This window comes from Magallana gigas, chromosome 7 (assembly GCF_963853765.1).
Source record: "Magallana gigas chromosome 7, xbMagGiga1.1, whole genome shotgun sequence".
Taxonomy (NCBI): Eukaryota; Metazoa; Mollusca; class Bivalvia; order Ostreida; family Ostreidae; genus Magallana; species Magallana gigas.
The window spans coordinates 50,410,406-50,438,204 of NC_088859.1; the positions used below are offsets into that span (position 1 = coordinate 50,410,406).

A 27,799-nucleotide genomic window follows, 5' to 3' on the forward strand; every position below is an offset into this window, starting at 1 on the left:
GAACTAAAAACTTAAATATTCCACAAACACAACCTTTAAATTATTGAACTTCGCATTTTTTCTGGTCGCCTCGCGAAAATGCTTCTTTTTTCATGTAAAATTCGAATTGTATTCAAATTAAAAGACTTATGGGGAAACAAAGTAAATTTGGTTTTGATTGAATGACTAAAAGTTAACTAAAACACGCTATTTTGGAAGAAAAATGTTTATGAAGGTTTAATAAATGTCAAATAAATTCACAGTACGTTGGTTATTTTACAAGGTACGACAGGTCGGTAAACAATGCATGAAAGATCGGTAAACTAGTCAACATATGTCGGTAAACAAGGCACGGCGGTAAACAAAGCAATATCGGTTGGTAAATATACAAGACACGAAAGGTAGGAAAACGAGGCACAAAAGGTTGATATGCAAGGCACAATAGGTCGGTAAGCAAGCAACGACGGTAAACAAATAAATATAGGTTGGTAAATATACAAGACACGAAAGATTGGTAAACAAGGCACAACAGGTCGGTAAGCGAGGCACGACCGTAAACAAAGCAATATATTGTAAACATACTACATTTAGCTGTGTATTCTTTTTAGCGCTATTGGCGGTAAACTATGCAGCTTTCGCTTAAATCAAGTACTTCGCTTAAAGTCATGCATACATGTAGACGAATAGTCACATTCAGTAATTCGCTAATTCAAATCCACGACAACTTGTTCAAAAACTCATTTCCGCCAAATATCGTACATGCCAAATATAATACGTTTAAAGTAGGTTGGTAAATATACAAGACACGAAAGTTTGGTAAACAAGGCACAATAGGTCTGTAAACAAGGCACGACGGTAAACAAAACAATATATCGGGAAGTAAATATACAAGACACAAAAGGTCGGTAAACAAGGCACAATTTGTCGGTAAGTGAGGCACAACGGTAAACAAAGCAAAATACTAATACGTTAGTGAATAGGCAAGACACGAAAGTTTGGTAAACGAGACATGATAGGTTGTTAAATATCAAGAAACAGGAGGTTGTTCAGAAGTTTTCGAATGTACAGTTGGAGTAAGACAAGGGGAAATTTTATCACCTTTTCTATTTCACTATATTTGAATGATCGCGAGGAAAACCTATATTCAAACAATGTCAGAGGTTTGTCACGCCTGTCTTAGAACAATTTTTATAGATCTTAATCTTAAATCTTTTAGTTTTATTGTATGCAGATGATACCATTTTATTGTCAGAGAATCAAAAAGATTTTCCACACATTCTCAGTGTTTTTTCTAGATATTGTAAAAAGTGGCGTTTAAGGTTAACAGTAAAAAAGAGGTGATATTTGGTAGAGATAAACAAACCAACTGTTTTACTTTTGATGGTTCCAAATTAGAAATAGTTAACAACTTTAAATAGTTACATTTTTTAATCTTAATATTTAAGAATTGTTTCACAAAGCTACAAAAGCAATGTATGGTGTTATTGTTTGTTAACATATATTGAACTTAAGAGCCTCAATACCAAACTTTATGGTATATGGGGAACTTGGAAGATACCCCTTAACAATAAATGTCAAAGTTAGAATGACTTCCTTCTGGGGTAAATTACTTACCTTTCAGAACTCGAAATTGTCAGCAAATTTTTTAATGTATAAAATGTTTTGATAGCCAACGGTGCGAAGCTATTAAGAAAATCTTTAATCAATGTGGATTGTCATAGATATGGTATGAAAACACAATACCCTGGTTTAAATCTATACAATATTTTATCAGACCAATTTAAGCAACCATTGTATAGAGAGGAACAAAGTTCTCCAAAAGGTTCAAATTATAGGATTTTTAGGGGGAAATCACTGGATTTTGAAAAAATATTTATTGATTTTGCCAACAAAACTATGTAAGAAATATTGTAATTTTAGGACGGGTAAATAAATGCCAGACTACCTATTGAGACAGGTAGATGGTTTAATATTCCCAGAGAAAACAGAACTTGTAAATAATGTTCCTGCAGTGAAATTGGGGACGGATTTCACTATCATTTCAAATGCAGTGATGCATATATATTCATCAAATTCAAGTGTTATATGTTTACCAAATTACTTCACAACAAATCCAAATGTTGTAAAATTTGAAACACTGTTCAATGTTACAAACATAAGCCAACAATTTATCAATATTTGTAAAGTATTAGATACTATATTTGAAAGAGTTACTTCTCTTGGTTAAATTGAATCAATCAACTGTTATCCCTTCATCATGCCTGTACCAATGATTTTCATCTACTACATTGTGGTTTGTACATACTGTACATAAGTATTTTTTCTACGGCGTATTTTCAGTTACGAGAATAAAGTTCATTGTCATTGGTATGAATATATGTTCTCAAGTTGTTGGCTAAATGGCTGCAAATGCGTAATATATCCGAACATTTTCACTGCAAGTTCATAAATAAGTGTAGGCAAATCAAAGCTCACCCATGCACTTAAACACCTAGCCAAACTTTAATGTTTTTGTCTCTCAGTTGATTTGATACGCACGGGCATGCTCTTCGTATGAACAGTTTCTAAGGCAAGGCAAGCTACTGACAAACAAGTTGATAAAACAGGACCATCAACAGTCTCTTTTGAAGTCATCTTTTCGTAAGTTCTATGGTTAATACAACGACCTTGTCAGCAGATACAATCTTCCATTGGGTCGCATGCTGACTGACGTTTTTCATACTAATTGTTAGACCATAATTAATCACCCAATTGTCTTCGGACTTTCCCGTTTATTTTCCCGATTACGACAAAGAGCACACGGCGGGTGTGACCGGTCAGCAGAGAATGCTCACTCCTCCTAGGCACCTGTTCCTACCTCTATCTATTTGGAGGTCCGTGTTGCCCTGCTTTGAATTTGTATTTCGTTTTATGGATTTTTGAGATGGTTGACGATTTGTTATTGTCATTTTTTCATCTAATGTGATTGCTAGATGTACAAAATCTAGAGTATAAAGTAGAAAACCTTTAAATATGCCTAATATAATTTTCACTTTATCCTACAAATTTTAATTTTTGTTACCATGTGTGGCTCAATGATATTTGAGGAAGTTGCAATGTTCAAATGCCAACAGATGCCAGACTGCAAATAGTGGTGACCTTTGGATGTCAATAATTGTTTATAGCTGAAAGATTGGAAAATGTCTTAAAGCCCCCAAATACTTTGGTGGTTAAATTATTTACGCGCGGGGGAAATTTACATTAGTTCGCCGTAGGCCTAAAACCGCGTAAAATACCCCCGCGTGTTTGGTTAAAGAAGGAGTGTTTTCTGGTTTTCGACTTGTCAAACGTAAATTTGATTAATTGTTTATGAAATCAAGATGAAAGAAAATTAAAACTGTATATTTTTCTTTCTTTTTTACTATCTTACAACTAGGCATATAAATAGTAATCACTGTTTAGAATCTAACAAGGACTATATTTTTGGCGCAATATTGGCGTAGGAAAATATCACACGTTTCGCAATTCAGAATTGCTGTAGATTAACGAGTCTTTTTAAACATTTTTAAAACAACATTATTAATGCAGGATTTTTTAACCAAAGTGAACTAATGATATGATAACTGGGTTTCAGACTATGTTTTTAAATCAAATTACATTTTCATAGGCTTTTTAAACGCCCATTCTTACATTGATTTGTGTGGGGAAAAAATCACTAAAATCAGTTTTTCTCTCTTATCAAATGGCCAATATATTTTAAATCACTAAAATCAGTTTTTCTCTCTTATCAAATGACCAATATGTTAGCTTTTCTGTCAATTTATATCTTTATATAAAGTCTATATAATACGTAAAAATCCGAAATATTTTAATATTGAAAGCATAAAATTTTGAGAATTTAGAAACATTTGATCGAATAATGACAACAAGCTTTCAGCACCATGAGTACAGACAATTTATACACGCATTCAGAGATACTCCACTAGAAAATTCACTGAGTGCTAACTCGGACCTCGGATACTGACCTCAATCGTTGTCCCTACAAAGTGTTTGTAGCCAGATCTATCCATCTATCTATAATGATCCAATGTCACCGACACATGGTGCAGCAGACAAACCATCATTTACGGAAAGCTATAAAATCCATGGACAAGTGTGTTACCAGTACTACAGTACATGGACAAGATAAATTCAGCATGCGGTCAGCAATTCTCTTGTTAAACGCTGTTTTCCTTGCATCAGCGCTGGATACACAGGTAAAGGTCCTAACAATTACAACTTCTCGATGTAGTGTAGTTTTGATCTTGATACATAGTTGAGATCACTAAAATGTAACAATTACATTGACCCTTTACTAGTTGTATCGGTTAACTTCTTCAAGGAATAATAATAAAGCGTTTTTATATTTTCATATTAGAAAGAATCATTCTTTGAGTATTTTGGTGTGATCACCAACAAAGACAGTGAAAATGTAAATATTTGGACATAATTTCATTCAGCGCCATCAATCTATTACATGTTCATTGGAAGGTTGTGAAATATCAACATATACAAACATATACTTACTTAACATATTCTTTCACTTGTACAGCTGAACTGGGTTTGGGAAAAAGCCGGAGTTTCTCGAGATGGTTTGGAATCAGGTAAAAATATCCTATCAGATAAACAAGTTCGTTTCGTTGACTATAAGTGTTCAAACGAACCACTAAATAACGATTTCAGTCCATTTTGCTGATGATGATTTTATACGTACGTCATACAGTGAATTGCATTGGCTTTGCTCCATTAAGTCGTTGATCATTCTTTTCGTAAGATGTCAGAAACAGGACCACGGCAGCCAGCAGGAGAACAATGGCGGATTTTGTCGTGGAGAAGGTAAACAGAGACCTACATAAGACGGAGGGACAGATGATCGGTTAGTGTAGACAGGAATCCCTCTTCAGAACGATCATTTTCTTTCTAAGAGACATATATTTTTTAAACATTTATATTGATGGACCGTTTACATGCCGTTTTTGTCATACTTTCAGAACTCGTTCGGAAGAAAGAGATTAAGTGTAATAACAATCAACTTCCGGAGGTTCCCATGGCACCAGGAATAAAAACAAAGCTTTCCAAAACGGAAAAACTTGTCTTGGTGGACCTATTGCGTCAGATAAACGTAATAAAAGACACAATAAAAGGTAAGCTATTATTGGAAAATTCATTGGGAGATATCCGTATTTGAGAGGCATTGAAATCTCAATACGTCGGCAAGGAATGTCTGTACGATGTGGTAATCGTTTCTTCGTTTTTTTAAAAGATCTCGTAATTACGAGAAAAGATCTCGTTTTTAAGAATTAGTCATCTCGTTATTACGATAAAAAGCATTATAATTACGAGAAAAGATCTCGTTATTATCAGCTAATTTTCTCGTTATAACGAGAAAATATTTCGTAAAATTGAGATAAGATCTATATAAAATGGTGCATTGTACTGTTCTACACGTATTCTCTTGTAAAATGGATGAACATATGAACAAATTCATTAAATTAGTGAACGAAATTTCATAAGGAGCAAAGCAGATTGATAAATAAATTAATTGACAAATTTAAAAATATGAAGTACAATTGTTTAAGACTCCAAAAACAATTATTTGCAATATAGATTGTGTATGAATATATAAAACACAATCCGGAGTAAATCCTGTATATCCATGATTGAAGCTATATAGTTATCTGTAACCAATGGAATTATGTTTTTTTATGACTAGGACTCCCTATCAACTCATAATATTATCAAAACCGATTTGGTTTGACTTTTCCTATAGCGTCACGATCATTTCTGTCAGCTACGTCATGCATAAATTATACACGCCGCCGGTGTGAAAACTATATGATTGGTTAACTCCTATTTTTAGGCCGAGTTATCAGTATACGCTTATGCAATGCCAGAGCTGAATGATTTCTCAGAACAGTTTATATTTCCCCCCAATTTTATTCATTCAAAATCGACTATCCCGTATGTTTAAATTCTGTGCTAAACAAACTCTCTCTCTCTCTCTCTCTCTCTCTCTCTCTCTCTCTCTCTCTCTCTCTCTGTGGGTAAACGGGCGTTAAACCATAGCCTCAAGCTACGGTCCAGAGTACGGCGTTATAAAAAATATAATATTTAAAAGTTGCATGTGCTAAGCGTTCATTTCATGTAAATACCGTAAATGTATGATGCACATGTATTACCTACTAACTTGCCAGTCAAAGTGATAGGTATGAATTCCTCGATTTCTACACCTTTCGATCGGCAATCGACAGTCAATAAAAGTATTGAACGATGGTGTGAAAGAACGAGACGGAAGTGGAGAGTGCAAGGAGGATTGTACATGTGCGTCTTCATTAGGCAAGTGTCCGATTCGTTTCTCTTCTGTTGCCCTATCACTTTCGGTGTAAATATATATACTAAAATATCCACAAACCATTTACTGCAGATTTCTTTATTTTACCTGTCTCTGAACCCCCCAATCACCCGCTCCATACATGAACACTGGTTTGTTTACATACATAAAAAATACAGTTCTTGATCCGCTTTCCGAGTACGGTTAAAGGTTGTTTAATAGGAGAAAGTTTGGGGCGGGTAAAGCTACAATTATTAACAGTATAGTAAACTAAATGAAGAATTATTTAAATGGATTATTTGCACAAAATGTGGTATGGTATGATGTAAATATTTTTTAAAAATAGTGTTATTTTTATACGCGGCAATTTATTGCCGTAAAGTTTTTTTGTGCATGTAAGTATTGTATGCACTGTCGCTTTATATTTTCTAACCCAAAATTTATACACAGAGCTACAGCTATATATGTTATGTACCGTATGTATTGTTTTATCACAAGTGTACACTTTCGAAAAATAGCCCAATTTTGACAGTCACGAGTACCCATGTGAATTTTTCATTCTCTGATATGTTGTTGTTCTGTCCGTGCATAATTTAGTCTTAGTTAACCAGCAGCCAATCAGCGATAAGCTGAATCCACCAATAAAAAAAGTTGTGGTTAAGGTGCGGGTATTGTTTATGTATGACGTAGCTGAAAAAGTTGAACGCGACGCGATCGGAAAAGTCAAACCAAATCGGTTTTAGTAATAACAAGATATTTTTTCGTAATTACAAGATGTTTTCTCGTAATAACGAGATAAATTACTCGTTATAACGAGATCTTTTCTAGTAATAACGAGATCTTTTCTCTTTATTACGAAATCTTCTCAACGTAATAACGAGATAGTTAGTTCGTAATAACGAGATCCTTTCTCGTAATAACGAGATAAGAATATTTTTATATGTGGCCCTATTCATCTTTCGTAAACAGGTATTGAATCCCTGTAAAATTATGCAATTTTAAGGATCTCTAATTTCAACATTAGTTTTTACTTTTATAGATGCAATGGAAAACAAAAAGTTACCAAACTGTTTAAAGGAATGCAAGGCCGGTATGTCAAATCTAATAGACTATAGATTCATTACTTTATCCGTGTCAATCTCTCTACCAGGAGTTGAATTGCACTGAACTTTATTTGTATGTTTTATTTCGATAGTAAGCAAGTTGTTTAACTCCAGACAACAGGAATTCGATATCTCAAAAGACTTCCATCTCTGCGCTTTCATGACACAATACAAGGCATATGGAATAATTCAGAGTATGTATATTCGCATCAATTAAATACAATACAATACTTACGTTAAACATGTAAGTACTTAGGGCTGCCTGTATTCGGTGAATTGAAGTATGTAGCATTCTGTTGCTAGAGCTGGCCTCTCCACCAGATATCTCCGTGTCGGCCCTGGTAGACATCTTGCTTGTACTGACAGACAGTGCTGCTGTGACAGAATACCTCACGATGGCCTATATAAAGGACTTACAAGGTACACACCAGGCGTCTTGATAAAGGCCTACAATACATAATGCTTACCCACTAACGTATCCTGAAGTGAAATCAACCTTGTTTTTAATTACAGAATACGAGAAGACGATGAGGGAGGAAACACTCAACGCCTCTCAGTAATTGTTGACGTCAGTCTCACTTTAGCGCTTGAAATACACTACTATTCTAAATTTAATGACACACTGGATTTTTTTGTTTTGAAATTTTGGCTTGAAAGTCAATAAAATATTCCTGATCTCAAATTAAGATGGCAGACATCTTCGTGAAGTATGATTTCTCTCTGATGCAAATAAAAACATTCAATGTGCTAAAAAGTAAATAGTATCGATTTCATCATAACAGAGATTATATAGCACGATTGAAAAAATGTGGCTTCCTTTTAAAGCTGCATTTTACAAAAGATCTTACGACTTACGACCAAATTAATGAATGCTAATTAATCACAAACTAATCAATGTTTTATTCTCATTGCTGTAGAATATTATTATGGACACCAGAGTAGTTGTAGAAATAAAGTTCTTTCTAAGTTTTGTTCTTTATATATCATTCCATGAGACTGACAATATTTATGAGACTTTGTCGTAGGTTCTTTTGTTAAACGCAGCCCAGTCTATAGAAATATTTCCACAAGTATTTTCCATTGTGTTAAAACCACCTTTTAATTAAAAATAATGTTTCCCTTTTACAATATATCTCTATAGTATTATTAAAAAGATTATCTTAAAATAAATCAATTAGGTGCTGATCGATAAATGCTGTGAGAGATCAAAATTGAATTTTCAAGCTTATTTTAATGGTTGATTATAGGATATAATATTTAAAGATTTATATTATCGATTAAATTCTTAAATTTTTTTTTTCAAATAACTTTGAAAATTAAATCCTATTATTGAATGAAATGCAATAATTACTATGTCCCTATATATGATATGGTCTGGCATGTTATTTGTTAAAGAATTCAAACATATTTACCATTGATAAAAGAGAGAGAGAGAGAGAGAGAGAGAGAGAGAGAGAGAGAGAGAGTTATGTACGCACATATTTTGGTAGTTAATACAAATCGTTGACTGTCGTCACTTCACCCCCGGGCTGGGCGGTGTAACCCCTGTATTATTAATGACCATCGCCTGTCAACGCTGGACCTGTCCTGGACTGAACCTTTATCGATCAGACAAGGAACGCTACATACAGGGAGATCACGGATTCACGATACCTGGTCAATCTACCAACCTTGTTTTAAAGTTGACTAAATAATGCATTAAAACATGCAATGTATGGACATCAACTTATGTTGACTTTTTTATTTATGGATGATGGAAAATGAAAAAACAAAAAAAAAACCCAAAGAGGTTTACACTGTACTGTACGAATGAATGAAATAAAGAAAAAATTATATTACTGAACAATTTTTGCAATCGATAAATAGTTCATCCCCGCTGTTTAGAGGTTTCATTCATCACACATTCGATACACTCATTCTCCATAAACCCTTGGCTAGCGAAGATGTATAAGTTTTTAAAATCATAATGATTATATAAATACTAAAAAGCTAAGTACTAGTAATTTCAAATAAAAAAGTAAAATCAAGCGATAGCAAATATTCTAATAAATAGACATGCAGTAAAAACACGCAATATTTTTTTTTAAGAATCGGATTGTCGACACATCACAAATTCCAGTGAACAAAAGCTGTGATCTTTATCTGTTCGACAGCGTTAAGTGACATGAGAAGACGAGTCCAGCGATAGAACAGGTACTCGTGCGGTGACGCTGCAAGTTCACCCTCCGGTAATCCAGCACCTGTGGGTCGGCTCTAACAGTATCGTTTTCGGGCGAGGTCGTCTATTGATGTATTTGAAAGAGCAGTAATCTTTGGTTACAAACAAATATAATTAATGCAGTGTTGTGTTAACTATTTCCATATCGTTCATTTCAGCGAACAAAGCACTGGCCGGAAATTCTGGGTAAAATTTTGTAAAAATATGGGATATATTACTTGATTCAAGTAATTCAAGTTGTACGTATATACATTCATTTTGCACCTAGTTCTCTTATAATGCACATTTCACAAGTAAAGTAATTTTCATTGGCAATTTTATTTTCATTTCTAACCCCCCCCCCCCCCCCCAAAAAAAAGTTGTAAGAGAAAGGAAGTTTTCAATTGTGATTGAAAATCGATAGTATTACCCAAGTATACCTATTATACTGATTTTACAAAGATGATCGATTCTGGAATTCACCTATACTTTACGCTAGAACAAAACCTTTCTGATTACCAAAAAAAGGATATTGTGAGACAGCTAGCGCTATAGCGATGCTTTACTTGGTATTGCCCATCACCGTCTTTGGTTGAACACACCGGGTAGAATTACCCAGTTATTGTCTTTGAACTTGAATATCTACTTCTGTCTAAGTCTACACGTCTCTTGCAATCAGCCTCTCTGTCGTTTGCTTTGTGCTGATCACACAAATGTTTTATTATGCAATTGTCAACACCTCCGAGTTCAAACATCTTGTTGACGTGCACCCGTCTGATCAGCTGACCCCCAATCATGTCGAGCATGTCAAAGAAGTATCGACAAACCACGAATACTGGAGTTATCTTTTTAAATTTAGATAGAAAAATTTAAATGCATTATGACAGAATCAGAAGTACCTTATACAGTAAAATAACGGGTTTGGAAGATCGCCCATTACAAGTTTCCTTCTGGACATTTGAATGGATTTATCAATACTATATCAAGCCCTGGCAAAAAACTACCTTGATGTTGTGTCAGGTTGTATATCTTGACTCAGGTAAAGCTCGCCTTACTAGCGGGGCACGATTAATTCTTTTTATTTTAAATTAAGTAGCGCCAATTGGCAATTTAACTTGGCCTGATACGGACTACCTGGATTTTTTGTTTTCATCTTTACTTCTGACACCTGGGCCATAGGTAGGGAGAAGTGTCGGGATACGCAGAAAACAGGTGGTACACCTATGGATAAATGATACGCACTTTTGGAGATTGAGATGACTGGCAGTGAGATGATTTTATGGACAGTTTCCCTGGTGATTGGGATATTAGTGACTCCCGGGGAATGTGTCGGAATATCCCAGTCCGGAGTTTCGGTTCACCTAGGCCACAGAGACAGGAAAATGAACGTGCAGTATTTTAATGACCTTAGAAGGGATATTGGCGCGGCGGACATGAATGCATTGGTAAGGTAGTCCAAAAACTTATTATCATATTACGAATTTATGAATTAAAAGCAAACAACGCTAGCGCTGTCTACAGGTATTTGTATTCAAGAATGCACACTTAATGTTCTGATAAAAAAATGACAAATATAAGCCCAATTTTCCAGACAAATTTACGTGGATGTGAGCCTTGTAGGAAGTTTCCTTAGTGCCCTGGTCGTTTTCCCCAATAGCACTCAGACGTTGTATAGCCCTTGGTTCTCTGTTTGGGATAACGGTCACATAAACAAGCTTCGATTTATCCATGTTGTCTGACTGTAATAACACAGGAATAACGCTGTCTCTTGTTTTCTCGTGTAATCTTTCGTCAACTGCGTCGTCTACACACAGATCAGCAATTTCTGCTTTGTTTGCACATGACGGGGTGCGTGGAAATACCAGGCTATGCAGTCTTTTTTAAGGACCCATAATAAGGGCAATGTTTCACTTTACAAATAAATAGAATGGAAACATTGTGAATGTTGTTGTAATCAGGGTAGTCGGAGATTGTTTAAATTTGCTTTTGATGGCCATTATCTCCCAGATTAAATGAATGTGATTGAATGAATATCGGAGAGCAATGTCAGGTGTTAGGCGGGTATTTTTATCACACGTTAATGCAATCAAATTCTGATACAGTTGATAGTAATACATGCCTTGCTATTGATACACCTGTAATTTACAGTTGCCTGCGATAGTTACTCACAGGCTTGCGATAAGATGTTAAAATAAAGGAGCCCCAATTTGGGTAACCTGAGGAAGGTCGAACAAAATTAGCAGATTTTTTTTCAAGTCAATTTACCATTGCATGTACTGAGATTATCGTAATTTGAGTTTATATTTCTTGTAAAAAGAATTAAAATTTCATTTCATTTTTTCTTAGAATATATCTTAACGGAGCTTTATGCTCTCATTAAGTTTCAGGTCGTAAACATTACCGGTCCATTTCCTTACAGAAGGAACTAGATTTTTACGAAAAAGTTAAAGGGGAACATTAATCAAGAATGGCAAAAAACCTGGCGGAGTCATTAAGATTTTGGCACCGCATTAAAATGCAGTGTTTGCACAAATGTAAATTTCATTAGATTCGTACTTTAGAACATGTTAGAATGCAGTGTTTTGGTTAGTTCAAGGGATGAAATCTTTTTGTCCGTATATCACATAACTAAAGTAGTGAATAAGATGACGAGAAACTTCGCATAATTAAAGTAAATAAAACTTAAATTATTTAAACTAGTGAATGAGATGACAAAAAGTTGTTTCACTGCACTTGACTCAAACTTTATATGATTTGGTCATATTGATCGCCTTTACTCATAGTGTTAATCTTGTGAATATTAACACATGCACCACAACTCTTCTTTATTTATATGTACATGTAAATAAAAAAAGTCATTGCCAATTATAAATGAAATCATTTGTTAATTAATCAATTGGCATTGATCAACGTCTTCAATCTGAAATTTTTTGGTAATTAATCATCCTCTATATGTTTACCAAATGTTTTATTTGGACAGAATCTTAGAGACTAAAATAGCATAATTACACAAGAGGGACACCTGTTTTTGAGTAGCTGCTGGGGTTAGACAGAGATCGGTCTTTGTTACAGCGCTATTGTAGCGCACAGTTACTAGCTTTCCTACAAGATCCTGTATGTCACTGTATGAAAAAACCATGTGCGCTGTGTTCGTATATTTGTTTGGAAGCTCTGTGGTCCCTGTTTTACACAGTTATGATTGTATGCATGTAAAAGATTACGAAGCACATACCTAAATCTTGTACATAGGCAATTTCGCCACATATGATTCTCATATGTATTGCCCTTCATATGTGAATCATATGTGGATCACATGATTTGTCACATGATTCACATATGATGCCCTTTTTTATGATCTCATATGGAACAAATCATATGATCCACATATGATTCACATATGTGAATCATATGTGGCGAAGTTGCGTGTGTACTAACACAAATCTTTGATGTACATGTACACAGAGTTATAGCGACAGCAGAAATTTAAGATCCAGTGCATTGAAATATCCAATACCGCTATGTACCCTTTTTAAGGCGCCACAGCATTTTGTGGTCAAGTCAAATCCAAAAAATGGATATTCATATAAGAGAATCTTAATGTATTTTAAGTAATGTAAAATGCAAACAACAGGCCAGTTTAGCATTATTGTAGTTTATACATAAATAATCAACATAGTAATAAGTCATTCTTTTGTGTGGGTTTCTGTGTCAATGCGTTTTGTTCGATGACCTTACGGGGCCACATCTGGGATGTATCTGTACCAGGTCAAAGGACGCTCTATCATCACTATGGCGGGGTAAAAAGGCGACAGTAAATTCCTTTTTCTTCACCCATACAAAGCCTCTCTTGCCTAAAGTGAGGGCCGTTTTCCATAGAAATAAGTCTGTACTAGTTTGTCGCTGTGAAGGTTTGTTTACTAAGATGAAAGGTAGTTCCTTCAAATAGACAGCGGTAATTAAATAAAGATAACGGTGCATCTATCGTCTTGTCCTGTGCCTTTACCCATTCATATTCCGAATCTACTTTGTTGCCCTACAAAAACAGTAGCAGCTGTCAGATACCATGGGGTCATCGGAGAACAACACAAATTAACAAAACAAACTATAATTAATCCTCTAAAACTTTCCATATACCTACACTTCGGTCTCGAGAAGTTAAAAATGTCAAATATTGATTCAACTAACACTGTGACTGTGTATATCCGATTAAGCGATCGTAGCGAAACTGACATGCTTACATCTTCAGCAAGTCTAAATGTAAACGTATACAGCCATAACTACGTCTATAACGATAGATATACATGATTTTATGAAAGTTTGTTTTATATCACGTCCTATAACTTGCAGGCAAACTTGGGGCCAAATTAGAAGACAAGCGATTTTAGTTTACTTATTTTTATTGATCAACATTTTTAAAGAACTAAAACTAATTTTGTTACGTTCAGACTTGGGATCTGTCGATTGCTAAAGAGGCCCGGAGGTTGGGCAGATCATGTGATTTCTCCAAACATCCGGACACTGAGTATCCCAGCGCCCTCTACAAACAGCTGTTTGACCCCACAGCTCGACCAGGGGAGATAATCATGAACGCTATTCGGTTTTGGGCCTCACAGAAATCAAACTTTACCCGCTTTGGCTGGAAGTCTTGTGAGGAGAGGAATACATGTGAATATATCAAGGTAGGGTCCCAGCATGACTAGGCTACGTTCTTTATCATACAAATGCCAACTTAACTACCTGGCCGACATCAGCACCTGCAGATATGCACACATTTTTGAATTGCAAATGCACAGGTCCCAGACAATAATATACATTTAACATTTATCATAAAAAACTGACAGACGAAAAATTTTAAGTCCCGAGTCTGAGAATAAATTTATGTAATTATTTTCTTTATAAGAGACATTTTTTAAAGTTAAATGTTGTTATACGGTGTCTTAAATGAATCCTTCAATATACACAAATATATTTCTTTCTTAATATGTTATGAAAAGAGGGTGTCCAATTCTGTAAAGCTGAGCTCCTGTGATTCTTTTGCTGTCTATACCTGTCTGATTATATCGCAACAGGATCAAGTTACATCTGCATTCCGAACATTTGTATCGGTGTCATCAACACGCTTACAGCCACAAAAGTGGGCGATACCACGTCAAACGTCCATGACACCGGGATCGCCCTCTCATTCATAAATTCATTATCGTTAGATTAGATCAGAGAGGTTTATCATCTGATGATTTGCGGGAGGCAGTGTCATTCAGTTCTGTAAAAGCTTTGACAACTAATTTTCTTTACTATGTATACACAAATCGTGCGCCATGGTGAGGGAGCATTGCATTACTATGTGTATACCCATGCAACATTAAATCTTACGAATTTCATAAAAAAAAAAATCTCACACAAATTATATTGTGGTGAAAATACCATTTTGATTTTTTAAGTTCCCGAATATCTTTCGTTGATGTGAATTTAAATTCAGATATATGAGGGAGAAAATAAAGAATGATGCGTAAAATCAAACTTCATATCTCACCAATTAACGACTTAATTAAAACAGAAAACATCTTGTTCATGCAAAAATATATACAAATATTTTCAAATATCAATTCAGTAACTAAAAATATACCATTCTAAGTGTTTACATGTAAATTCAAGCAAATATATGAGTAAACACATTCATTATTGTATAATCGTATTTACGATTTACGTTTGAAATGTTCATATATAGCTGTATGACTTAAATTTGTTACGATTTACATTCTGTGATTTAGAAAACCAACACATAATGATATCTTAATTTTAAAGATGATTACTGCAAGCGCAGAGAATGCAGCATGTTCCCTTACTCGGTGTTCACACATGCGCAGACAGAGACAGGATGAGGAAGCTAATATGTATTTTGTAACCTGTTTATTTTCGCCGGCGTAAGTCTTCCGTCTTCATAAGTAAACGCGGTGCAGATGAAATAAAAAAAAAATTTAATTGTTTAAAAAATAAATGACTGGTCAAGTATGAGGATAAATCATTAAATGATAAGAATATTTTTCGTTTTGCAGAACAGACATGGCAAAACCGCCATTTTCTAAAGGCCGGAAGTGTTCCAGATGCCCAGTGTATTCAGGATGTCGGCGAGGTTTATGTTCTTGTAAGGAAACACTTAATATTTGATCAACTTGTTGAGTAAATAAGATATTACTTTAAAAGATAAAAGAATTAAATCTTAGTAGCTGGAGCTTAAATTGATTTTAAAATATTTTTTTATTATTTGAGTTTCACATATTTTTTTTCTTAGAAACTACATGTAAGTCTCATAAAAACAATAGTTTTACCAATTTACACTAGCAGAATCGGTCTCTTCAAAGGAAAGAAATATTCGATGAATATTGTTAGGTTATACACAAAAATATAAACCATGTGTGCATGAGGTGCATAAACACACGAGGCGTGGGGGGCGTGCGTGACGTAAACATATTAAAATTGAAGTACACTTTTTGCTGCCGTAATATTATTTGCTAAATTTGTTATTCGTGGGAATGCTGTTAGCCAATACATTTCATTTTAATATTGATACTCTTTTATTTAACCAATAGTTATATCCCTATACTCATTGAACCATTGCAGAATTTTAGAAATTAGATGTTTGGCATATAGATCTACGGCAGTTAGTAATCACCATTACTTTAGTTATTGTGATTTTGTTTTTCTCACTAAAAATTCGTCAGATCACTTTAAAATTCATATACGTGCGACGTTTCTCTTGCTTTCAATTACACTTCAACATTTCAACCACATCATTCATTTTCCAAAAAGCGTAAATTTGGCAATTTACAAAAACATGCATTTTTAGTCTCTCTTATGCTACATGTAGCTGTAGGGTCATATGCCACTTCTATTCAACTAAGTGTGTTGACTGTCGACCCCCCCCCCCCCCCCCCGCCCCATCCCCCTTATTTGCTCACAGTCCACTAGTATCAACAGAGAATATCAGACTAAGTGGTTTATCTGTCCAGGATCACACAGGTATCATACTTGCCAACCTCCAACATGTGAAAATCTGGTCATGACCAGATATGGAAAGTAAAAAATCTGGTCATAGCGCGCAACTTCGACATTCACGACATATTTACCATGCATTTCATAGGTATATACAATAGAAATATGGTGTTAAAACTTATGTGTAATACTGTATTGCAAAGAAGCATTTTAACTAACAGCTAGTTGCTGATTTTGATTTTTGTAAAGTGATCTGACACAGAAAATGGTAGGTTGTGTTTAGCTAAAAAAAAAATGCAATAAGAGTTTCTGCTTCATTAACCTTGCTTTGAACTCTGTAAATGATGGCATGAAAGTTGTAAGTGACTTGGAAGACTTTTGTCAGTTTGTGTATTAAAAAGCATTCTATACATGACTTAGCGTTTTTGAATGTTTAGTCAGATCATTTTGGGCACAAAATCCAATCTTCAAATGTGCGTTACATAGAACACAAAAGCCTCGTTTTGTACTCGATTACTTTGTTTCATTTTCCCAGATATGTTGAAAGGTACAAAAATATCGTTTTCTTTTTGTTGGTTCACAGGGGCTCGTCACGAAGTTTTTTCAACCTTTTATATATACCACCTCTATACTATAAAATACACAAGGGAGGAATCAAAACTCGAAAAAATCGCTACCTCCCGATTTCGGTCGCCTCGTATTAATTCTTCTCGGACGTTAAACCCTGCACTCTAGGTATCATTAGATCGGGAAAGGACCATAGTTTTTAATCTAAACATCGGCAACAATTTAAGAAGTTTTCACGCATTTTCTTCCAGTTTATTCTCCGGTGACACTTTCTTCGATCAGATGTCGCGCTCTCATTGGTCAATTCAATGTTGCTCAAGGTAACTCGTACGAGGACTTGTATTGCAGATGGGATTTTCAAACGATATTCAAACTTGCTTTGATGCAAGAAATACATAGTCACGTCCTACCGAATGTCCGAGGTATGGTTAAAATATTTCTACATAGTTATGAAAATTAATACATATACTCACCACGTAATAAGAACTTCTTCACTCATCATTTGAATATCCCTCTAAAATACGAGTCAACGTACGATTTATCTTGATCAACAAAATTAACCAATGAGAGCGCATGAATAAATTTGGTGCGCAACATCTGATCGAAGAAAGTGTCACCGGAGAGTAAACTGGAAGAAAATGCGTGAAAACTTCTAAAATTGTTGCCGATGTTTAGATTTTGCATGTATTCCTAAAAACTATGGTCCTTTCCCGATCTAATGATACCTAGAGTGCAGGGTTTAACGTCCGAGAAGAATTAATACGAGGCGACCGAAATCGGGAGGTAGCGATTTTTTCGAGTTTTGATTCCTCCCTTGTGTATTTTATAGTATAGAGGTGGTATATATGAAAGGTTGAAAAAACTTCGTGACGAGCCCCTGTGGTTGGTTTTGATTCCGCTGGTCCCGATGAAGACCTTTTCTTATTGGAAGCCATTACACTTACCGATTTAAACATTCGCTTAGTCAAAACAACTCACGATAATAATTACACTTAATGTGTCTGTTATAACCATCGGCATTGTTTACGCGTTACGTAATTCCAAACTCAGCTTGGGTTCATAACTGGAAGTCAGACGCGCAACGTAATTTACGAACCAAATCCGGAAATCGGGAGATTTTCGGGTTGTTCGACAAAAATCGGGTGAAAAGCATGACCCGCCGGGTCATAAAAAATAATCGGGAGAAGGGTTGAAAAATCGGGTGTGACCCGACGAAATCGGGTCAGTTGGCAAGTATGACAGGTATCCCCGTCAGGGGGCGCTGTGATAAGAGGACAGACAAGACCCCAACTGTCAAACTGACAAAGGGATTGTATAAAAGGGTGTATCTTACTTCTCCTGTACACAATGACACCTGTCAAGTATATCCTAGATTGGCAATCTTTAAGTGTATAACGTCTTAACCAATTCCCAGCAGTATCTAAGTTCACTCCATACAACAATGGGTTAACTCACTAGAAATCACCTAAAGGATTTACGAACAAAGGTTAATTCCTACACATGTATTCATATTTATTTACACCTATTACAATCTTATGAAAAAAATTTCCATTTTAATTAATGTATATTAATTTATCAATAAAGGGCAAGTTTTATTACTCTACAGATGGTAATGTTGAAAAATTAATACAGTTTTATTTTCATTAATACCGTTTATTTTAGCCCTTGGTAAGCGTTTCTCGAATAAAAAGAAATACCCATCACCAGACAAGAACAGGGTCGTGTCATTACCCGGGGCAAAGGATGTCACGCCCATCAAAGGTAGTCTGATCCAAGGCCACCGCTATCTAGACGCCGAGGGCAACATCCGTATCAGGACGATCCCCAAATACCTGGCCCAGACCGGGCGGGGACCGAGTTACATCTACAGACCCCCCAGAACAAGGCTCCACAGTCAGCGACCGACGCGCCTCAATGACCGGGAATCCCAGGGGAGAGGGGCCGTCCGGGGAGTCCCCGCCCAGGGGGCTAGAGGTAATGTGGTGTGTCATGTAGTTGTCTCATACAAGCTTTATGCCTCTAACGTCTAAATATGGCGTCGATGGAACAGACTCTCAAAGCAAGACACATTGTCCTAACATACGGGGTGTAGCTGTGGAGAGAGTGAGGTTCGTCGGTAATTTACTTAATATGTTTCTCTAAACGAAGTGGTCGGTGTGAAAACTAAGTCAATTAACAAATATAGAATAAATATAGAAGAACGATAACCAACCATGCATTACTCTAATCAACCTTCTAACATATAAGTCTAATTTCAAGCTGTAAAACAAAGTACCTCATTATTCCATCTCTGTCCTTATTTTGTTATTGATTTATTATTTGGATGACCGTTACATAACTTATTTCAAAATATATTTCTGCAATTTGAAAAGAAAATTAAGAGAGCACTGATAATAGAGATGGTAAACTCTAAGGTATGTTGAGTTAAAGCGATATAAGTGTAAGGAATTTTGTTAAGTGCCCCTCATGTAACATATCAAACAGTCAAACGGCAGTCGGACAGGGATAGCCGCTATCATCGGCTTCAGAGGCAGCGAGAGGAACAGCGCAGGCGCGAGGAGCAAGAAAGACTTCGGCGGGAAAGACAGAGGCGTCAGTGGGAGGCCCAGCAACTGCGTCAGCGGGCGGGAGAGACGCGTAGTGAGGCTGAGTACCAGCGACGCATTCTGGAGGAGCAGCGACGGAGGAATGAGGAGCTACGTCAGAGAGAGGAGCAGCGACGTCAGAGAGAGGAGGAGATCAGACGAAGGGAAGAGGAGCGACGGCGGCGGGAAAGACAGCGTGAACGTTCCCAACAACAGGGTCCACAGAGACTAGAAAGTAAGTCGGCGGGTGCTTTCTTTCTGGCTGTTTAATCTATTGCAGCATGAACATCTGCTGGGTCAGTAGCTAGCTATATACCCATCGTTTGAGGTCTGACATCTATAAGAGGCTTAAATTGATACATAGCAAGTATGAACAAATGCTGTACTTGTTTTTATGCATCGCTACAGTCTTCATTGAATGCAAACGAGAATACATTGTCATTTACATCATTAAAAATAAACTATGCACTTTTGAACAATTGTTAATGGGTGTTAATGCCATTGCAAGACGGCTTGTTTGTTAGATGCCTTACTTTATTCAGCAGTCCTGCTCTAGCTATATAATTAATGCGGATTCCACACGAACTGAAAGGGTCTGCCAAAGTTATGTAGAAATTGCCGTTGCATCATTTTTAATTGGTTTTTTTTAGTTTTTAATTTATAAAAATATTTATAGCTAAGATTTTTTTTAATGAATATGTCGTTTAAATTTAAAATTGACTTAAATTGAACCTTTTTTTTTGTCACATGGACATATATAATAACAAAAGATATACAGCTTGATGGAGATAAGCAATGTATATTAAGATGCAATATTATAATTGTACACTAAATTTTCAGAATGCTAATCAGAGTTAGTAGAGGTATTCTGGTGTTGGTGTATACTCTGCAACATTGGCTTCCATAACACAATGTAACAAATCACGCGTATCTAATACACATGTACATGTATGTGTAATTAATGTATCATATATTGTTATAATGCTACTTTCTTATGTATAATAATGATACTTATGAATTTTTTATGAATACTACATAAGAAATTAAAATATATCTTGTAAATTCTTGAACTGTGTAGAAATTTGGTTTTGGGATTTCAGTCAGCATAGTCCCATCGTCGACAACCTGCACAGAATGAATCTCTGCCATTCAGTCAATTGAAAGGTAACTGAATGGCTTATCTGTGTCATTCAGTCACCTTTCCAGACCATTCAATTATCGTTCAGTTGACTGAATGGCAGAGCTTCATCCTGTGCTGCTGTCAGTCTTGTGCGTTCTTAGTGATGATTGAACAACTCGTTGAAGTATTCTCGTTACCATGAATAATTCATGCACTATACCGATTGGTTGCTTCACACTTAATAAACGAATGCTTTTGGGAGGGAAATCTATTCAATCGTGTGAATGCTTTCGCTTGCATTTTTGTTGTTTTAATTTATTATCATCATCTTTGTTTTATGCCTCCAAAACCTATGCAGAGTTTCGCATAGTAATTGTTCGCGTGAGAAAGATAAATATTCAATTGCAAGAAAACGAGAAAAATTCAAAGAGTTGGCCAAATGTTAGAAGCCGAATAACTGAGAGTCGCTCTGGGTTACAACTCTGGGTTACAATCAATGCTATAGTCACTATCTTTCTTAACCCACTGATACAAATTGATGAAATGAATAAAAGGTACAAAGAATAGATTTCTAAGTGTATTCGTTAAAATTTTCAAATCTTGGTAAAACAGTGGTAGGGAATCTATAACATATGAATATTTACAAGGGAACCATCAAATATTTATAAATGTAGCTGCATTTAAAATATTAATGAGTAATTGTCTAATTTTGTTTGCTTTTCCAACCGTAAATTGATTACTACGGAAAATCGTATTCCATTTAATGTTTTTGAGATTATAGACCAATCTTGCATGTGTCTTCGCTAGCCAATTGCAAGGGTCTTTTCTCTGTAAAGGATCTAAAGGAGCGGATCTTAAATCCTTGGCTTTCTGGGATGATTGTTATGATGAATAAATTTAATCGCAAATTCTAAATACCCGTCATTAATGTATTGAAATTTTTATTCATGCAAAGCAATTACTTCCAATTTTAACTCAAGGCAACGGAACCACACAGCAAAGATGCCCAAAAAGTATATCAAAAGAAAAAAAATTGACGAATATTCCTAGCGCCTGAAGTTTGGTTTACAAAGGAAACATTGTTCATTTTCTGTTCTTCAAAATAAAATTTATGCGTGATATATAAATGCTTATTGTATCGGTGCAAATGAAAAAAACCCGAGTCTCTCACTCATTTATGTGGTACCTTCGTCTCTATTTATTGTGCAGGTCCTATGGGCTCCACGGACAAGTTTCAACTGACTCAGGTACACAACACTCTACGGGGGACACAGTTGGCAGAGCTGGTAAGAACAGGGATGAGCGATGTAAACTGAATTTCTTCCTTTTCCTTTTTATAGCAGTACAGTTCATAGTTCGACTGCTTCCGCTGTTCTACTGGTTCTTTGTACTCTCTGATATTTGTGTTCTGACTTATGCTTGGCTTGGTGTTCTTTACAGAGCTGGAGCAATCACCTGGAGCGCTGGGCCCGCTATGTTATCCGCTGTGAGATCGAGTACCCCGGTCCAATCGACACTTTCACCAATTTCGGCAAAGTAGACAGGGTCAGTAAATCACACTTTAGACGATCAGTTGATCACACACTAATCAGGGTCAGTAGGTCACACTTTAGACAGGGTCAGTTAATCGCACACTAATCAGGGTCAGTAGGTCACACTTTAGACAGGGTCAGTAGGTCACACTTTAGACAGGGTGAGTAGATCCTCCACTAGACATGGTCAGTAGGGTCAGTAGGTCACACACTAGACAGGGTCAATAGAGTCATTACATGTAGATTACACACTAGACAGGATTAGTAGGTCACACACTAGACAGGGTCAGTATGTAACACACTAGGCAGGTCAGTAGGTTGCACACTAGACAGGGTCAGTAAGAGACACAACACACTAGACAGGGTCATTAGGTCACACACTGACAGGATTAGTAGGTCACACACTAGACAGGGTCAGTATGTCACACACTAGACAGGGTCAGTATGTCACACACTAGACAGGGTCAGTAGGTCACACACTAGACAGGGTCATCAGGAGACACACCACACTAGACAGAGTCAGTATGTCACACACTAGACAGGATTAGTAGCCTGTAGGTCACAAACTAGACAGGGTCAGTATGTCACACACTAGACTGGGTCAGTAGGTCGCACACTAGACAGGGACAGTAGGAGACACACCACACTAGACAGGATTATTAGGTCACACATTAGACAGGGTCATTTGGTCACACACTAGACAGGGTCATTTGGTCACACACTAGACAGGGTCAGTAGGTCACACACTAGACAGGGTTAGTAGGGGACACACCACACTAGACACTGTTTGGTACATTTTTGTCAGAGTAATGACATGGAATAAAAATCTGTTAGTTAATGTTGGAGATCTTTAGAATTGTTATGTTATTCAACTTTTCATGTCAACACTAAGAAATTATTTCAATAATGTGAAATATATTTTCACTGCACAATGAAAACATCCAAAAAAAATTTCGAGGCTACAACTTAATATTATCTAGTAAGTATTTATGCTTTTTAAGAAATTGTTTCGATACCATTTATGAAATTAAACACAGTAAAACAAAATAAGGATAAAATATTTAGATTTTAATAAGAAAAATCTATTTTTTTCCAATTGATTTTCCGTTATTCGGTAGGTGAGGGTTGTCATTGTTTTTTTTTTTTAAAGAATTTTTTTTCTGAAGAATCTATGGTACCAATCTGCACTTGTAATACTCTAAATATGAAATTTAGTTCGTTTTGATATTTTGATATTACCCCCCGCAAATTAACATATGATAGAATTTATTATTTGTTATATAATATAAAGGCAGAAAATCATATTGCTAATCATAATATATTAAAATTTAATGAAAACGCTATTGTATTTTTTGAAAATCTGCTTTGTAATGTGGAAAATGGCAACTTCCTATAAATTACTATGTAAATGTACATGCATTTTAAGATGACTTATAAAGAGGACCAGATGGTAGATTTTCTTGAAACTTCGAAAATTAACTAGACTTATTGTATATCATACATGTATATTGTTAAAAATATAGACTTTTTCGCAAAGCTTTAAATCGACCTTCTAAATTAAAGGGACTTGGACACGATTTTAGATCAAAAATTTCCTTTTTTTCCTTTTTTTTTAAATGGGTATCTAGCTCATTTTGAATGATTGACCAAAATGTGAACGTTAGAAGTCAAGTTTTAAGAGAGATAGAGAGGTAAGAAATCATTGTAATGTTAACAAAGCTCGAGTCTTATATTTGTTTACAAATATTGTAAAGTATGGAATTACCATTTCTTTGACCATATGACTCGTTGCAAAAAAGGTAAACTGATTCAATGTGTTTATAGATAATATGATAAACAGAAAAAGCAACATTTAATTGAGACTTGTACCAATAAAACACTTATGTCAATCATAACAAAGCTCGAGCTTTGATTACAAAACAAAGATTTTCAAACTCTGTATCTTGCTTATAACTCAAAATTTGACTTTCAAATTTTGATCAAGCATTAATAGTACTCATATTAACCATTCTAAACATTAAAACTGGAAAAATAAAATTTTAAATTTTGAGCTCAAATCGTGTCCAAGTCCCTTAATATGCTTATTACTTATTTTATCTATTGCTCGTAGATTAAATTTATGACCTAAAAGAATCTATACTGAGAACAAAAGTAATGGTGTGTGGCAATTGTTTACGACTCAACTCTCATTAAAGAAAGGTTTAATTTTCTAACAGACTAGCCGGGTGTACAATATCATTTACGACTGGGGAGCGGAAGGAAGTGACGTAAATCAGAGACAAAATGTCGGTTGTCGTACTCCTGACGACCGAGAAAAATGTAACCATAACAGCATTGTAAGTCATGTTACATATCGACTAATCTACGTTTAGTGTGAATATTAAAGAGAATGCTTAACAGAGACATGATTAACACAATATTTATGCCCCTGCAGTGTAATATTAGTTGAACTATTTTGCATGTCGAAAAAAGATTGATGAATATATGGGCCTACTAATTAATATTGGTTTAAAAAATTGGGAATTTTATAACTTATGCTGAAATAGTCTTCTTCATTTGTTTTATAGATCCGAAATCCTTTTATCCGTAATTTTGCTTGTGCATCTCTGGACTGTGGTAGTAAAACGCAGCTGACGTGTATATACAAATAATGAATGCTCCCCGGGGAGACTTCAGTGAAGAGAAATAATCCTAAAGAGGAGATCCCGTGTGTGGCCAGAGCTATGTATGAAGCAGTGATGAAATGTAACATTTACTTGATATTATTCCCAAAATGTTGTGATATTAGACTGTAGACATTCTTACCAGCTTGCACGTGTGTTTGTATAACTCAGGCTTATGTAGGCTCCGACTGGTACACGTGTTTTTGACTTTGTAGGATCAGGATACTGGTAGTAGATCTAAACTCAAATACTAGTAAAGATTCAACCAATACCTAAAATAACTGATAATAATTGACAAACTAACTATTATGCTATGTTTCGCTAGAAAAGGGTAAACAATCATGTTCACGTACAATTAGAAATATTTTCATGCGCGGATGCAGAAAATTTTTCCACGGGGGTCCGAAGGATAAGGCATATTTGCGATAATTTTACTACATAAATTAATTACTATTTTCCAGGCCCCCCGACCCCCCCCCCCCCCCCCCAAAGATCCGCGCATGACTTTACAGGCCTGTTATTAATTTTCGACAACTTTCGGGAACTGTTAATTTACGCCAAAACACTTTAATACGAGTAGGTATAGAGGCATTGCACTCCAAAATTGCAACACCTATAACGTCCACTAGAATTTGGTTTTCAGCATCAACAGTTTCCTGTCCTTCGTTGATGGGACAGCTGAAGTGGGCGATTGTAGTCCCACAAAGATGAATTAACTTTTTCCCTGCACCATTACCCTCAGTCTGAAGTCGAAAGGACGACCTTATATTTTCTCTTTATTTTAAGCTTTGTTTGCTACCATTTCCTCTAAAGCTCTGACCATATGTCATGCATAAACAAGCTCGCTTATTTCCTAGCACAATAATGATATATATGTAAGAGATATGGCGAGATAGCTGACAACTATAATCAAAACTATATTTGTAGGTCATTGAGAATAGTTTTACGCAAAACTGTTATATTTTTAGCAAAACCTGACGGGGCACTGAATACAGAGTCCTTTCCAGATCCACTTTCATCAATAAATTAGCTTGGATAAATTATATATTGTGTACAATTTATTGTATTAAAGAAGTGACTTATATTGATGATCTTATCTATTTATCTACTGCCTTGATAATGGTCCGAATATAATACCTTACTACAGTACTGCAAGGTTTTTTTTTTTTTTTATATTTATGTGTATGGAGTATTAAGTATTTGGAATCTCTCATTAAGGAATTTCTTTCTAATAATTGTAAACTTGTATGTCCTCTGGACCCAAAATTGGAAATAAATTATCTTTGTCTTTATGATATAGGGGCGATAAAGATGTTTTATATTTCTGCTGTGTTGCAGCATAATTAAGGATATCCGACCGGAACCATTCGCAACTTCTCTGGCTCTTTCATGATCGAAGTCGTATGGAAATGACGTACATAGGCAACAGTAGAAAATCATTTTATTTAATTTAAAGAATAAGAAACCATTCTTTTAGTATTATGAGGTAATAATTTCGGTCGGGCGTGGTCAAATCCAATAAAGCCCGAAAGGCTTTATGATAGATTTGACCACGCCCCGAACAAAACTACCACCTCATAATATTCAAAGAATGAATTCTTATTACTTATATTATTTCCAATATTTACAATTTACGCTATTTTTTTCATGTAGCACATGCTATGTATTACTACGCGATGCAGACAATATAACGTGTCTCGGTTATGCTATAAGACACGCCAATTTTATGTCGCTAATCTTTTATGAAAGTCTTGGGTTATAGGCTTCAAAATTGACAAAGACAATTGTCAATGTAAAGACAAGGGGATATGGCGAAGCCTTAACATACGACACGCATTTTTAAAACTCAGCAATAGGAACCAAACCATTTTGTGCCGAACGTGGACATTACGTCAATTTAGAACTGTCTAGTAAGAACGATTGTCTATAATAAATAACAACGCTTCCCATGTCAAAAATTGTTTATTAGCAATAAACGAATAAAAAAACAATAAAGCTTAAATGATCCATGTGATCATCATGGAGTCATCAATTACAATAATCACGGGGTTTTACGGTACATCTGTACAATATTTACTCTGATTGGGTATATATACTGGCATTTACCAAACAGAGGATTAAAACAACCCAAGGTCAAATCAAAATAAACTGAATAACTGTTGTTATACAAGACTACTGGTATCACAATATGTATGGAGATACAGAACTTGCTTAAGTGACACCATAATAATATAGAGTAGTGGAGAACTTTTCATTTCTGAAACAGGTCTTCCAATTTGCTAAATCCAAGTTTTAACTGTAAGATTTGAAGAATACAAAATAAACAGGGTCCGGTTTGACAACTCAAACCCAACAAAGAACAAAGGAGACAATTAAAACTACATGTATTCGTTTGTTTCACTTACACAATGGTCCTATAGTTTGTTTGTAATCCAGAAATGACATTTTGGATATTTTGGCAACCTTCGGTTTTAGAATGTTTTATGTAATAGTTGAAATGAGCTCCCGTAATCAGACAACAAATAACAAGCAATGGTTTAAACGTAAATCAAGGATTCGGAATGTTAGAAGACTTCCTGCAATTGACACCCCGAGAAAACCCATTGTCAACCGACACGAACCGGTGGATGACAATGCTTTTCGAGGGATGTCAAATTCAATTGTAACATCCCCCCCCCCCCCCCCCCCCCCCCCAGAAAAAAGCACTATTTATT

The 27,799-nt window shown here is 35.5% G+C and overlaps 2 protein-coding genes across 4 annotated transcripts; both read left to right on the forward strand.

Annotated features, from left to right (window-relative positions):
* The first annotated feature begins 3,868 nt into the window (after nt 1-3,868).
* On the forward strand, nt 3,869-8,078 carry LOC105334115 (uncharacterized). Of its 3 annotated transcripts, none has more exons than XM_066067216.1 (8): nt 3,869-4,214; nt 4,550-4,601; nt 4,772-4,873; nt 4,989-5,141; nt 7,353-7,418; nt 7,524-7,625; nt 7,735-7,851; nt 7,945-8,078. In XM_066067216.1, exons 1-8 carry the CDS (start codon nt 4,038-4,040, stop codon nt 7,989-7,991), a joined length of 816 nt encoding a protein of 271 aa, XP_065923288.1. In that variant the 5' UTR covers nt 3,869-4,037; the 3' UTR covers nt 7,992-8,078. The 3 variants fall into 3 exon arrangements, with proteins under 3 accessions (XP_065923288.1, XP_065923289.1, XP_011435750.3); XM_011437448.4 differs by having other exon boundaries at nt 3,876-4,214; nt 7,368-7,418; XM_066067217.1 differs by lacking the exon at nt 7,353-7,418.
* Nucleotides 8,079-10,431: 2,353 nt separating this feature from the next.
* LOC105334116 (uncharacterized) lies at nt 10,432-27,764 on the forward strand. Its single transcript, XM_011437449.4, has 10 exons — nt 10,432-11,073; nt 14,074-14,307; nt 15,431-15,549; nt 15,682-15,770; nt 18,848-19,159; nt 19,670-20,005; nt 22,100-22,176; nt 22,331-22,435; nt 24,639-24,758; nt 24,990-27,764. Exons 1-10 carry the CDS (start codon nt 10,885-10,887, stop codon nt 25,071-25,073), a joined length of 1,665 nt encoding a protein of 554 aa, XP_011435751.3. The 5' UTR covers nt 10,432-10,884; the 3' UTR covers nt 25,074-27,764.
* Nucleotides 27,765-27,799: the final 35 nt, after the last annotated feature.

Bases quoted from the DNA above. Each gene is read 5' to 3' on its own strand.
- LOC105334115 (XM_066067216.1), top strand. From the start codon at position 4,038: ATGATCCAATGTCACCGACACATGGTGCAGCAGACAAACCATCATTTA. The intron at 4,602-4,771 runs GTAAAAATATCC...TCTTTTCGTAAG, and splicing joins TCGAGATGGTTTGGAATCAG to ATGTCAGAAACAGGACCACG. The intron at 5,142-7,352 runs GTAAGCTATTAT...TTTCAACATTAG, and splicing joins AATAAAAGACACAATAAAAG to TTTTTACTTTTATAGATGCA.
- LOC105334116 (XM_011437449.4), top strand. From the start codon at position 10,885: ATGACTGGCAGTGAGATGATTTTATGGACAGTTTCCCTGGTGATTGGG. The intron at 14,308-15,430 runs GTAGGGTCCCAG...TTAATTTTAAAG, and splicing joins ATACATGTGAATATATCAAG to ATGATTACTGCAAGCGCAGA. The intron at 24,759-24,989 runs GTAAGTCATGTT...TTTGTTTTATAG, and splicing joins AATGTAACCATAACAGCATT to ATCCGAAATCCTTTTATCCG.